This window comes from Lactuca saligna, chromosome 4 (genome assembly GCF_052625555.1).
Source record: "Lactuca saligna cultivar CGN05327 chromosome 4, ASM5262555v1, whole genome shotgun sequence".
In the NCBI taxonomy this organism is placed as follows: Eukaryota; Viridiplantae; Streptophyta; class Magnoliopsida; order Asterales; family Asteraceae; genus Lactuca; species Lactuca saligna.
In genome coordinates, this window is record NC_136420.1 from 199,243,636 (window position 1) to 199,259,100 (window position 15,465).

At 35.1% G+C, this 15,465-nt stretch overlaps 1 protein-coding gene across 1 annotated transcript in view; it reads right to left on the reverse strand.

Moving 5' to 3' along the window:
- LOC145040426 (uncharacterized) overlaps positions 1 to 10,998 on the reverse strand; it is a 42,656-nt gene extending 31,658 nt beyond the window's left edge. Inside the window, exons 1-2 of the mRNA XM_078988357.1 lie at positions 10,413 to 10,998; positions 10,192 to 10,343 (exon numbers count right to left, since the gene is read on the reverse strand). Of these exons, the coding sequence (XP_078844483.1) occupies positions 10,192 to 10,343; positions 10,413 to 10,998 (738 nt within the window). The remainder of the gene's footprint in view (positions 1 to 10,191; positions 10,344 to 10,412) is intronic.
- Between the last annotated feature and the right edge of the window lie 4,467 nt (positions 10,999 to 15,465).

The window sequence follows — 15,465 nt, forward strand, 5'->3', positions numbered from 1 at the left end:
TGGCATAGTGCCCCGTTTTCCCACACTTGTTGCAGGTTACTTCCTCGCTACATTTTCCCGAGTGCTTCTTCTTGCACTTCTCGCACCATTTCAATTCATTTCCTCCTCCCACAAACTTCTTTGAACCAAACTTGCTCTTATTTTTGTTGGGTTTAGCAGACCCGTCAAATTTCCCCTTCTCGCCAACCTCAACCTTACTGGCAGCTCTTCCCTTAATCATATCCTCCACAGACTTGGCAGCCCAGATAGCTACCTCCAGAGTATGTGCCTAGCGCACTGGAATCGCGTACTCCCATGGAAGTCCCTTTGCGTACTTATCGGTTTTCATCAGCTCATCTGGAACAAGACGCAAGGCAAACTCCATCTTTTCTGTGAAGTTGTTGTATTCATCGATTAACATGCTTCCCTTCTTCAGGGTTAGGAACTGGTTCTCTAGCTCGAGCATGTTTTGAGCTGAGCAGTACTTTCGTTTGAATTGCACCAGAAATTCTGCCCATGTCAGTTGCAGGGGCTCGTTGGGGCTTAAAGTCTTCCCCAAGGTATTCCACCAATGTACAGCGCCTCCTCAAAACTGACGCGCTACAAACATGGTCTGTAGTTTTCCTCTGCAACCGCATGTCATGAAAGCTAAATCCATCTTCGAGATCCAATCCATGACCCCGATCGGATCTTCTTTTCTAGTGAAATTTGATGGCTTGCAAGTCATAAAATCCTTGTACTTGCATCCATTTCTCTCGACTCTGTCATCTTGGTTGTTTTGTTGAACTATTGGTAGGTTGACTTGACCAACGGTTCCACTGTAGTTTCCCTCCTCAGTCTTCCCTTCGTTCAACTCGGGCTGTTCGATTTGTATGGTCGCTTCCTCTCGATTTTGCTGGAGCAAACGTCTAGTTTCCTCCATTTGACGATCCAACATCACCTGGATCATGCTTGCACTCCGGCCATCATTATTGGCTCAGCAGCGGCTTCCACAATCGGTATTTTCTCAATCACTGGGGGTTAGTTTCTGTTTCCATTTGCATTCACGTTTCCGCTACAGGTCCTTGCCATATTGATCTATACATCGAATAATGTGAATTTAGATCTTTATTTAGGACTAATGTTCAAATCATCCTTATCTCTCCGAAACGTTTACATGCTAGTTCTAATATCGTAGTCGTACGTTTAGAATCCTAAACACATAAGGTTTTCAGATCCGGTCGGCAACAGACCATAGATCAGAATAATTAATAGCATATAAAGCACAAAGCATTTAGCACATAAAAGCATTTTTGGCATAATTCCTAAAATAAGCTAGTGCTCACTTCACAATCATCGCTTAGCATTCTAAGTTTAAGTCTAGAAATCCTACAAATTCTTAGTTCGCTTAAACTAATGCTTTGATACCAATTGTGACATCCCCATTTTCATAGCCAAAAAAGACCGATTTTGTTTATCCTTGTTTTAAAAATCAGAGTAACATTTCAAATAAAAGTGTTGCGGAATTTGTCCCAAAACAAAATATGATAAAGATTTATCAAAAGCACTTCCGTAGAAATGTATTTCATTAAAAAGACTCGGGATGTCACGTTCGATACAGATCGTAAGCATAAACAATACAACATAGGCCTTACTACATTATTCCATATTTACAGGCCTAAATTTTCCTTAATCTCTCATCCCAAGACATCACATCTATGCTCATGCGCCACTACCTGTAATACAAGAAACTGAGTGGGTCAGGCTTGGGAGCCTGGTGAGCACATAGGGTTTTCAACCCACAATAAATAAGTTTATTAACTTTATCAAACCAAACAACCCGATTACCCGCTCCCGTTATCCTTACTTTACATCCCTAAAACATCTAATACAAGAGACCTAGTCTAAGGACTTTCATCGGGATGGAAACTACTGCTAAGGGGATTCCTTAGCAATAAATGTCCATAAGGAAACCATGTGGGGGATGGATTGCACCTGGTGAGCACACAGTTCAAATAAACACACAGTTCAAATAAACACCTACAAGTTGCGAGCCTGCTAGCGTTCCACTGGACTGTCTAGAATAGTCCGTGGTCGTCATCTATACTCCGCTAGATGACTGGATCATTAATAACATCTATAACGAGGCCTCTCATTATTTATTTTGTCACACAGCAACTATTACATCTACCCATGTTTTATCCAACACATTTTGTAGATATAAAATACATATACAATTTATATCATTAAAAAAAAAAAAAAACAAATGTATAAAATCGTTCATCCACCATAGATAGCAAGTATACAGATAATATGCACACACAGCACGTAATTTATATAAAATACTTCATATCTATGTGCAAGCTGAAAGTAACTATGCACTCACTTGAAAAGGTGGTGAATCCGAACTCAGACAGCGTTTCGCTTCTTAAAAATAATTTCGTTCGACGAAACCTAGTATTATTACCACTAGAGTTTAGTCTATTATTCGCCGAGACTAATTAATAGTCTAGCTATTATTACTATTATATAAGCGTCAAACAATACTTATATAACCCATAATAATAGTCCAAGTACTTATTATAAGTTCCTAATAACGTTACTATAATTAAATAAACGATATATTAAAAATAGCGTAGGTGTAGCTCACTTACAGCGGATTTTATAGAAAACCGGGCTTTGCTTGGAACAGCGTTCCTGAGCCGAAAATCACTTCTTCTCGGAGCCATCGAGCACTTCGATGCTTCCGCCTCATGCTAGGGAGGTTCCCTAGGCTTTTCGGGGGATTTCGGGGCTAGAGAGAGGTTCTAGAGAGAGAGTAAAGAGAAGAAAGAATGGGAAATGTGTGAAGAAAATGAGGGTGGGAGAGGTTCTATTTATAGGGTGAATATTGGCTGATCTTGTTGCCACATGTCACCATCTAGTGGCAATACATGGGGAGAAAGCAATGGCCAAGATTGTGCCACATCACCCATTTTCGCACAACACACTTCCGACTTCTAAAATCCGTAACTTTCACATACGACCTTCGTTTTTGAAGTTCTTTATATCCACGCGTAGGTAAAAATAATATCTACAACTTTTATTTTGACTCCGTCGGCTAATTCTCGACCGATCTTAAATTTAACAGTACAAGGAGATTATATTGTTAAACGTCCGCGTAAAATTCATAACTTCTACATAAGGATTGTGTTTTTGTCTGTCTTTTTACTGTTGAGTTCCTATTAAGGAGATCTTCAACTCTCATTTAGGTCGCGTAAGCCAAAAACCGCTCGAACTAAAATTCGAGTTTCGGGTCGTGCACTGCTCAGCCGAATCTTAGAAAAATCATAACTTCCTCATACGCAGACAGATTTGGGCGTTCTTTTTATGGATGTTATCGGTTTAACATATACTACAACTTTGGTTTAGATCATTAAGGCTAAAAAGTCCTCCATCGTAAATTCACCATTTACATCTCCCGATGTCGTGCCGGTTTTGCCGTAAAACTTCGGCGGACCATAACTTCTTCGTTATAACTCAAATTTTGGCATTTTTATATCCCCGGAATCCTTGTTTCGACCACTACAACTTTATGTAAAGATGTCGGACTTATCTCATACTTTAATTTTGACGCTTATTTTTATTCTTTATTAACTATATATTTATAATACATATAATTCACATAGAATTCAAATATTTCATCTTTATTACTTCAAAAAGAGTTACAATAGTTGACCTAGACTATTACATCGTCCAAAAATGCTAAGCCATGGAACCCGGGCGTTACATCTTATTTGCTACATTATTGATGTGTAACAGTATGTCTAAACCAGAGGTTGTTTGGGAAAACACATGAGAATATTTGGCAAATGGAATTCTTTATAACCAACGATAGAGATTCAAGACTCCAGGTATTAAAGTTTATTATTATTATTACTTATTTAAAAAGTCAATTATGTATTTTTAAACATACATTAACTAATACTTTAATTATAATTAAATATTGTTAATAATATTTAGATAAAATGACAAAAATAGCCATTTACACTAATGACATTACAAAAATAACCAAAAAATATCGAAATTACAAAATTAGCCAACGATTTCGCAGATGGAGATGCCCCATCTGCGAAATCAGCATCTCATATGCGAATGTACAAGCACGTGAAGCACAACTGTGCTTTAGGTGCTTGTACATTTGCAGGTGGTTTTTTTTAAAAAAAATTTTCTGTATATATAGTGGTAATTTCGCAGATGGAGAAGGTCCATCTGCGAAATACTCTCACTCCTATCTGCGAAATTGTGATTTTTTTTGTATTTTTTTTTAGTTTGACTATGAAATGAATTGGTTTGACTACGAAATCATGTTGCTATATAAAAAGTTTTGTAGAAAAATATCATTTTGGTTGTTATTTGTTTAGGAACTTTCTCTACAATTTGCTCAAAAAATGATTGAATATTTGGTTTGTCTTGTAACCGGTGGGAGATGACAAGTTAATAGAACTAATCTGGAATACATATGTCGACAGGGAGGTATTTCTGAACTTGCTTTGATATTTTCTGAGTATATTAGTTATAGTGATTTTGTATCTTTGGTAAGAAGCAAAATTGGTTTGTTAGACAAATATAGAATTAGTCTTCGTTTCCACCATCCCGAATTAAATTATTATATAGCTATAGTTGAAGACACGGATGTTAGAATGTTGATAAACGTAAGCAAATGTAGTGGAGGAAGGGCTGTGAAAGTGTTTGTGGTGGTTGATGAAGTTGAGGAGGTTAATGGGGGTGGTGAAATTGGAAACCAGCTTGTTGGTAATTTATGCAGTTATAAAGGGAGCAACGATCCGATAGGTACTTTCAATACTCCTAGTGTACCTCAGTTTCACAGTGTTGCTGAAAATGTTAATGTTAGTTATTCACCTATTTACTATGTGGATCCTGAGAATTACAAGCATGTTGGTGATGATGATGTTGGTACTTATCTTGATGATGTGGGTGGTCATTGTGATGATGTTGCCGAACAAGAAGTTAAAGTTATAAGTAGGCGTGTAGTAGATAAAACTAAAAAGAAAAAAAATCAAGTCAAAAAAATGAAAAAAATCATGTTTACGGGCATTGTGTTGATGTTGGTGATGTATGTTTAGATATAACTGAGCTACAAAGCAATTCCGATAGAGATGAGTTGGGTGATGAAGTTAAAGCTAAGTTTCCCGATAACCTTTTTCACGGTATGCCCCCTGTACCAGCATGGCCAGTTGATATTAATGAAGATATCCCAACACAGATGGTAGACATGAATCTTCAAAAGATTCAATGTGAGAGTATATTTAAGAACAAAGAACTTTTAAAGCGATGTATTGGTAAAAAATGTCTTCGAGAAGGTTTCCAGACGAGGACAAGTAGATCCACCAAATCAAGGTATGAAGCTGTGTGTGTTTCGAAAAATTGTTCTTGGTTACTAAGAGCAAAAGCAATTAAAAATTCTGATGGACTTTTCCAAGTGAATAAATTCGTTGATGTACACACATGTTCTTCAACATTGTTGCAACCTAATCATCGACAAGCAAACAAATATGTTTTGGGTGAATATGTTGCTGATGTTTTGGCTGAAAACTATAGTAGAGTTTATCGGGGAAAAGAAATTGTTAATGATATGAATGCTCAATTGAATATCAATATCTCATACCATCAGGCATGGCGTGCGAAGCAATATGCATTGTTGTCGTTAAGGGGTACGAAAGAGGATTCTTTTACCAAACTTCCGGCGTATTGTCACAACTTGGCCAAACATAATCCGAGTACTGTCACACATATTAAAACAGATGCTGATGATCGCTTTGAGTTTTTATACGTCGCACTCGGTTGCTCGGTTAGTATTATCATATTATATTATTTTTTAATATTTATTTTGGTGTATTTGAATAGATATACAATGTATTGTAGGTACGCGCTTTTGTCAATTTTTGTAAGCCGACCCTAGTAGTAGATGGAGCTCACCTAAAGGGCGAGTTCAAAGGTACCATGTTACTTGCAGTTACTAAGGACGGACAAAACCAAATATTACCGGTTGCATATGGTATATGCAAAAATGAGTGTACCGATTCTTGGACATGGTTTTTTCAAAAACTACGTGAGTGCATAGGAAATATGCAGGAGCTTACAATTATATCTGATAGGTCTCCATCTATAGCAACATCCGTTGCCAACATTTTTCCTCACGCTCATCATGAAATATCTGGTGTCCATTTGTATTTCAACATAGTATCTAGATTCGGCAAGAGTAAGACGGTTAAAGGAATTTTTTGGAGGCGTGTAGGGCGTACACAGTTGATGATTTTGATGTTGCCATGGATGTTATGAAAAAGACAAAAGAACCAGTATGGGAGTACTTAAAAAGTATAAATCCAGAAACTTGGTCAAGAGCACATTTTAAAGGGAACCGATACAATCTTATGTCGTCCAACGGTGCGGAGTCTATAAATGCATTATCTAGACACGCACGTAAGGTGCCAATACTTATGTTGATCGATTTTTTTCGTGCTACAATGCAACAATGGTGGTTTCAAAGACGTAACTTTGCAGGTATTAAGTAAATTTTTAATATTAATGTTTTATTAATTTTGATGTTATTGATCTTAACTTCTTCATTTTGGCTCTTTTTTTAGCGGAAGCAACAACAACACTTACCCCTTGGGCGGATGAAATTGTAAAAGAAAATAAGAAAACTTTTACCAAATGGGATGTTCGCATGATCTCAAATACGAAATGCGAGGTCAAAAAGGGGGCACAAAATGTGATTGTTGATTTCAAACATATGACATGTACATGTAGGCATTGGCAACTTGATGGGATCCCTTGTGGTCATGTCATAAGATGTTTAACAGTGAACAATTACCAAGACTGCTCGAGGTATGCATTAAATGCTTACTTTACCGAAACACTGAGGAAAACATATGAGGAATCAATAAACCCTCTGCCAAAGCCATCCGAATGGGAGATCCCCGATGATTTGATGATTGTTAAGCCACCAATAATGGATAAACGTCAGCCAGGCAAGCCAAGAAACACAGACCGCATTCCATCCCAAGGCGAGGGTCCAATTATAAAAGAGTGTTCTATATGTGGTCAAATAGGACACACGAGAAATAATTGTACTGGAAGGGCATCCGGTAGCGGAGCACGTCACATAATTTCTACTGCAGAAATGGCATTTAATATTGGTGGTTCAGCGAGTTGCTCACAAACCTTTAACGCTGATTTTGATATAAAACAACCTTGAAATGAAGACTAATGACGAGTTGTTAACTTATTATGTATTGTAATATTTCTATTAAATCTTACAAGACATTGCTATGCTTTCATATTTTTGTTTAGTTTGTTGATTATAACAATTAATGAAGCCTTTATTTTATAAAATATAGTTTGCAGAATTTTTTTTAACAATTACAACTTGTTATTTAAAAAAAACAACAAACGATCCTTTTGCAACCTAATCTGTATCATGATAATATAACAACAATTTTGTAACTAATTTTTAATAAACTTGATCTATAAGCGGTATTTACACATACTAGACAGTAATGATAAGTCCAACTTTGAAATGACTAGACAGTAATGCCAAGTTACTGTAGTAACCTGCAAATCGTAGTAGAACCCTTAAGTGACATGACATAAATGACAGTTTGACATGATAAATCACTGCATAAAGCTGAAAATCGTAGTCCAAATGTAACCATTTCATAGTCAAAGTTTTAATTCGTAGTCTATTTATTTATATAAATAGATGTTTAAGATCTAAAAACCAAACACCCAAATCACCTAAACGAAACGAACTCCCATTATTAGAAATGTCGTCGAATGCAGCAAGTTCTTCGAATGAAGTACCTGGTTCCAATTCTGAAAGGCCACGGACGACAAACGAGGTGTTAGTTCTAACACGTTGCTAGCTAAGTGTTAAGGATGGTGTATCGTTACTTGCTCCCCCGCATTGCCTAATTGGTGATGAATGGACTCGCATAACATCTTTGTTTAACCATGAGATGGGAAAAGGACAAAAAACAGAAAAATCAGATGTTGTTACTAAGTGGATGGATGTAAAGGAAGAAGTGACATGGTTCAATCGAGCATGTAATTATGCGAAATGTAACAATGTTCGTTATCGGGATGAAGAAGAGTTCTTGGAAGTTGTTACAGATTTTTACATCTGTGAGCATGACGGCAGAGACTTCGAATATGAGGAAGTTTGGAAGGTTGTTAAAAATAAATAGTATTTCATGTAGACCGCTCTAATTTCTGTTAAGAATAACCCATGGACTTGTGTTTTACGTTAATGCTTTGTTCGTATTATGTCTTTGTTTTTCATGTAATTGTTGTAATGTTTGTAATGGTTCATGGAATCCTTGTTAGAAATGTATTCTGATGTATTGTGAAAACTAATGCAATGGGTATTTATTAATTCAAATTAATCATACGAGTTGCTCACATAATAAACTAATTTAGATTTTAAACAAACGAAATACATAAGAAATACATATGAAATACATGAAAATAACCTAGTACTCACATAATAAACTAAAATAGATTTTAAACAAACGGGATATATTTCAAAATATTCCAAGGGGCTTCAAACTGGAATTCCAACCCGTTACTTAATGACTTGTACTCCTCCTTAGAAGCTTCCAAGATGACCTCCTCGGTAGCATTTAAACGGGTGTCGTCAATTTTGGTATAAAGATCGTTGAATAATAGAACTTCGGTTTTCATTTCATACCATCTTGCTAAGATGTCTAGTTCATCACGATCGTTTCTTGTAGCCATTTGGTTTTCAGCATTGAAAATATTGGTTAAACGGCTTCAAAACATTGGATCGTTCAACTTGCTTGTCTCGTACACATGAATATAAGCATGTGTAAGAACCAAGAACTCTTCATTGCTCCATGATATAGAACTCATTTTGATTGAAACTAATAGAGTAGAATATAAAAAACAATATTTGAACAGCTGTATTGGTTTATTTAATAAATTATTTATGTAACATAAGGTCAATTTATAATAGTTTCTACACAAAATCGCAGTCCAATCTTCTAATATGTCTGCAATTCATAGTCAAAATTAACTGACGAATGCAGTGTACTATACTTATAACACAACAGAGCACTGTTCGAGTTCACAAGTCATCCCCGGTCGAATGACAACACAATACATTGCTGCTTGAATTGACAAGCCATTACAGCAGGAAAGTAAGGAGTCGTTATAAATAGATTTTAATATCCGTTGTAGTTGTTTCGTATTACTTCCCTCCTTGCAATTATGGACTCACCACATACATGGAGGAACGCAGAGGAGGTCGCTTTGGTTTAAGCTTGGATTATAACTATAGAGGAGGATTTTCCACCGGGTCCCCCACAAGTTCGTGCTGGATCATTTTGGTCTCGTGTCTATCATTTGTTTCACCATTTAATAGGGCGTACTCAATATCGAAGAAGAAAAGATGTCAAAGCGAAGTTTCTGGATTTGAAAATGAAGGTGAAAGAATTTCAACGTATTTACAACGAGTTGGATAACGAACATGCAAATACGGATGAAGACATTCTACGGCAGGTGGCTTTGGAACTATACCGTTTTGAATATGATGGTAGCGAGTTTACCCACTTAGATGCATGGAATCTTTTAAAGAATGTCCCTTATTTTTAATATGCATGTTGGTTAAGGTAATTGATTTTCGTTATTTAAGTTGCTTGTTGTTGTATGTGTATAGTCGTCACTATTTAATAAACGTCCATTTCTTTTAATGTATGTTGTTTCCTCAATAGCCAATACATAATACGACATAAATTAAATAACTAATACGTAATACGCCATAATATATGAATGAGGTACATAAATAACTAATACATAATACGACATAAAATATAAACAGGTTTCACGGATAACTAATACGTAACACGACACTAAAATAAAAACGAGGTACATAAAAAACTAATACATAATACTACATAAAATATAAAGGTGCTACATGAATAACTATTGCATTGAGGGAGGTAACAGGACCACCGTTTCATTTGGTATTTCCCAATGCACATGTGATGGTATAGTATTCACCAACTCAGATCCATATGCAAGTCAATACACATAATTAGTGAACTTGTAATCAACCATTCTGTTAATGGATTCAGATGTACGGGTTCTTAGACATGCTATAGCGTGGGCACATGGTATACCGCTTTTTTGCCATTTACCACAACTACATACCCTTCGTTCAAGTTGTACGTTGGTGGTGGCAAAATTGTCATCGACTTGATATGTATCCCCATACAAACGTCTTGCATTCCAATTATAAGACTTGTTGACACATTTTTGAACCTTACTCTCAACGTAAGGGGTCAACCCACCAGAAAACCTCCCTGTAAAATTTGATATTTTAATAAAAGTAATAGCACATTAAAAAAACTAAATATAACAATCTCCCTTACCCGCCACGTCGGCCCGTTCAGCATACTTTGATCGTATCGACGTGGTGATTAACTCAATTATCGTTGTTATAGGAAACTCACGTCTGGATATAATTTGCAAAATTTCAGGGACGTCAATCGATTTAACATTGTAGCGTATTTTTGGGAAAAATGCTCGTGTCCATTTTGAAATCGGTATATCGTCAAGACAGTAAATTGGACTCCTAAGCAAGGTGAAGAAAGGTGATTTCTTACATGCACATTGCAACCTTTCCAAACACAAGTAAAAATCATCAACGCTATATGCATTGCATGACTTCCAAAACAACGATTCAACTTCCGTATTGTTATGTCCCACAGAGTCACGTATCTTTCGAGCTATATCTTTAGGACAATATCCATGATAGGAATCCGGGTAGGCACTCTGAACACCAAATTCTATTTTATCACACAGGTTGCTTATGAAACCAACCTCTATGTCCTCACCTAAACAATCTTTTAACCTCATCATGAACCATCTCCATGATTCTTCACACTCTAAGGTTCCCAAACCAATTGCTAAGAATAGTGGTTCATGATTTCCATCTAAAGCCACTGCGAAGTACATTGTTGTCAGATAGCTCCCAATAAGGGGTAAATAACCCACATATATCAGAGGTATCATGCACCTAAGGAAGGTACGAATCTACTTAAAAACGAACACATATTAGTGATGAGTAAAAACTAATCGAGATACATTACCATGAAATATTATATAACTCAATAAAAGAAGTATGTTATACCACGCAACCTAAAGCCACAAAACAGAATTGAAAGCGGTTGGTATCGGTTTTCTTGATGGCTGTGAAGGTATTAGGATTTGTTCTTTGAAGGTTATGCAAGAAAATTGGTAGTTGAGAAAAGCTTCTTTCGGTGTAAGTACTCATTTTCAAAAACCGATGAAAGTGCTCTACAATCATCACACAAATGCAATATCAGTAAAATGAGATTATAAATAGAAAATATTGTATCTCTACTGTTCACAATTCATGGTTTTACCTTTTAAATTCATAGTCAAACCAGTTCATTTCATAGTCAAATTTCACTGATCGACATGACAATACTACATAACGTACTTGTCTGGATTTCGTAGTTCAACTTTTTGAATTCATAGTCAAACCATTTGATTTCATAGTCAAATTTCATTGACCGACATGACAATACTGCAGAATGTACTTGTCTGGATTTGATTTCATAGTCAAAAAGAATTGTCTGTAATATGATTTCTTCTATAAAAGGGTGTCACTCAGTATGAAAAATGTATCTGTGAAAGCAACTCCTATTTGTAAGAAAAACAAGGCTAATGGCATACTGCAATTGTGGAGGAGAACGTATCGTTAGGATTTCGGGAACATCTAAAAACCCAGGAAGATTGTTTTACGCTTGCCCATATTTGGTATCATGTTGTTAACGTCATTCAAATTTAAACCCTCGTGTTTACATGACAAAAAATTAATTTCTTACTGCCAATGTTAAATTTAACAGGGACCAAAATGCGGGTTTATCAGTTGGGTTGGTGAAGAGAAGGACCAATCATCTATGGTAATAGCTAAAGTAGCTAACTCTAATAAGCTCTTTCAATCAGAAAATAAGAAGTTGAAGATAGCATTGATTTGTAGTTGGGTGTTGTTCTTGGTAGTTCTTGTTTACAAGTTGTAAGCATTTTAATATTGTTTTTATGGTTTTGAAGTTTTTAGGTCAATAAATTGTTGTATTTGTACTTATGTTTACAACAGTCTACTTGTAACGTTAAAACAAATGTTGTAGTCGTTCTTATGTTGTATGTATTCATAAGTTATTAGTAGGTCATTAATTTGTTGTAATTGTTGTAACGTTAAATTTTTTGCCATCCGTTCACGAAACTGAAAAAATAAACTAATAATCATATCCAACATTAATTTAGATATACAATTATATAATCCAACTACATAGGACCAAGACTAGACCCCCAAAAAAAATTTGTCATCCGTTGACGGAACTCTAAAGCTGCGTTCTTTGGGTCAATAAGAACACGTATTGGTTGACCTGAAACGAATTGTTCCATAAACATACAAACAAAAACACCGCAATCTCCCAAATGACTACTTTGTTGGGGAACATTTTCTTCATAAATGAATTGCATATTCAATGGAATCCTTGGGGTGTTCCTTCGGGCCCAATACTTAATCTTGTCCAAATAATTTGCCACCCGACGTTCAAATTTGGAAAAGATTCCTTCATAGTAGAATTTTTCATAAGCCCCTCTACCAAGATTGTCATAAATATGGACTTCCATTGACGCTAATCGTAGTTCCCCAAATAGCCAATGATTAGGGGATGAATGAATTGGCAATAAGACCTGTATAAGGATCATAAAATAAAATTATGTTTTTTTACATCACAATACAAAAACATAACAAAAATAACGATATTATTTTCAATATAAACAATTAAGTTTACCGTATCAACATCCCACCAAGCAACCATGAAGTCGGGGTACGTAGCTATACCAGACATAAACGCCCTCCAGTCCTGTCCTTCTTCCAAAGCATGAGAAACAAAAAAAATTTGGAGGCATTATTGTATGCCGGTCGCTCTCAAACCGTCTCTCCATTAATAGTCGGTACCAAATGGTTATATGCTGCACACATGATACTTTTGTTATTGACTAAAAAACAATTAACTTTTAAAATAATAAATTAACGATTAATTTACCGATGACTCCAACCATCCGTCGTGTGTATGCCCAAACAATGAGTTCCAAAAATCTCTATCTAACACGAAATTTAACAAACGATGATAGACATCATATGAATGAAATAAATAATTTTGGATGACAACCTCACCGCCTGCTACGTAAGGTTGCAGGCGCAACATGGAGAAGTCATGAGCAACACCAAAAAATGGAGGAGGAACTGGGCTTGTTGATTTGATATCAACCTTCTTTTTTGTTCTTCTTTTTGGCTTCGGTGTCGTGTGCAACTAAAATCAATATTCAAATGTTTAAATCTATATCTTTCAGATAATTCACATAAATATAAAATCATGACTTTATAAATAAAACGAATACTTCGGTGTAAGGAGTGCACAAATATTGTGATGGTTTTCGAGTCCTCATTTTATCGTGTGTAACTTCTTTGCCATCATACTCATCAAAATAATCTACAACTGCCGTAATTCTTATTTCATCTTCGTCCGGCACCTAATTTAATAACCAATAATCTCTAATTATAAATAAGTTTCAATATACTAAAAACAAAATATAATTTAATGTAAGTATAAGAACCTCTTTAGCTTCACTATAATCATTTACGTCAAACACCTCATCATCAAATTTGTTCCCCGCATTGTCATTCCTCTCCTTCGACTCCTACATTAAAAATAAAACTTTATACTTAATAACGAAATACACATAATTTAATAAGCAATAATATCTAATTAAATAAATGATTTAATCTACTAAAAACAAAATATAAATTAATGTAACTATAAGAACCTCTTTAAATTCAGTATAATCATTTACATCAAACACATCATCATCAAATTTGTTCCCCGCATAGTCATTCCTCTCCTCCAACACCTACATTAAAAATATAACTTTTTACTTAATACCGAAAGACACATTTTTAAAAAGTAATTATTAAAATCGTAAAGGTAATATCTATAACAACCTTGTCGTCTTGAATATCACCAAATACATTTTCAGTTGTATTGTTTTTATTCATCACTTCATCTTGCACAACCTATATTTTCAAATATAAAATATGAATACAGGTATTCATATTTGTTAATAAAATTTAAAAAATAATGTAGCGTGTAACTAACATGTTCATCATAATTTCTTTGTGACACTATCGGATCATCAAAAGCAATGTCGTTCCAAAATTGTTCAGTATTCAATTCTTCACCAAAAAACTCTGTAGGTTGTCGGTTCATAAACACATGCTGCTCCAGTGCATGTAGCCGTTTCAACACCTCGTCTAACTTGTGTTTTCCACTGTCTCTACCTCTACCATGAGAGCGACCATTGGACGACATACTAGACGAAGATTCGTCTTGTCTCCTAAAATGGTCTCGTACTGGGGATGGAACTGCTTTCCCTTCACCAAATACATACTCTTGAGATGACATATAATAACAAGATGTCATCTCACCATCACCCGGAAACATGTTTTGTCTTGGTGGTAGACCTTCCTAAAAAATTAAACATATTAAAAATGCATATAAAAGTATAATAATCAAGTTTATTAATAATAAACGAAAAATTTATAAACCTGCATCTTTGACCAAATCTTGTTCACGTCAACCCATTTTAATTTTTTTGTTCCACTCCATCGTTTCATCCGAGGCAAGTCTTTATTATTTTTCAATACAAATCCACATGCGCGCATAGCCGGAATCATCTCATATATCCATATCTACAATTTTTTACAATTACAGTAATAAAAGTTAAAATTAAAATAAAAAACTTAACAATAAAACAATTTAAATATTAGAATATTTGTATACCCTAATTGGAGTCGTAAATCCTGATACGGAGTACTTTAAAGTTTGACGACGCTCAGAAAGTGATAAATAATGATGTATTATGTTCCATGTATCCTCAATGTCAACATAAGTAAAATCTCAAAGATAGTTACCCCAAGTGAAACTAACAAAACAAAAAAACAATATTAGTTTTTGTATAAATTATAACTTTAATAAAATATAACTTTTAACGTAAACAAAATATACATGTTCTAGAGATCCCAATTCTCAACCAAAAAAACTCAATCTTGTGGCACCCGATCATTAACTTCTTTACCCAAAAAACCTTCACACAGAATGTATATCAAACATACTCTAACTGCATCAACGTCATCAAGTGCTAGGAATGTTCGATTTAAAATTAAACGTTTAAGGTCGCCGATTTTCACCGAACTATTGGTATGGTCCGGAAATAGTCGTTCACGCAATAAACATCTTTTTTTACTGCTTAATATGTAACATCCGAAAATACAACCAATTTAAATTTTTCCAAACAACCCGATTTTCATTAAAATGTTTACAAAAAGGT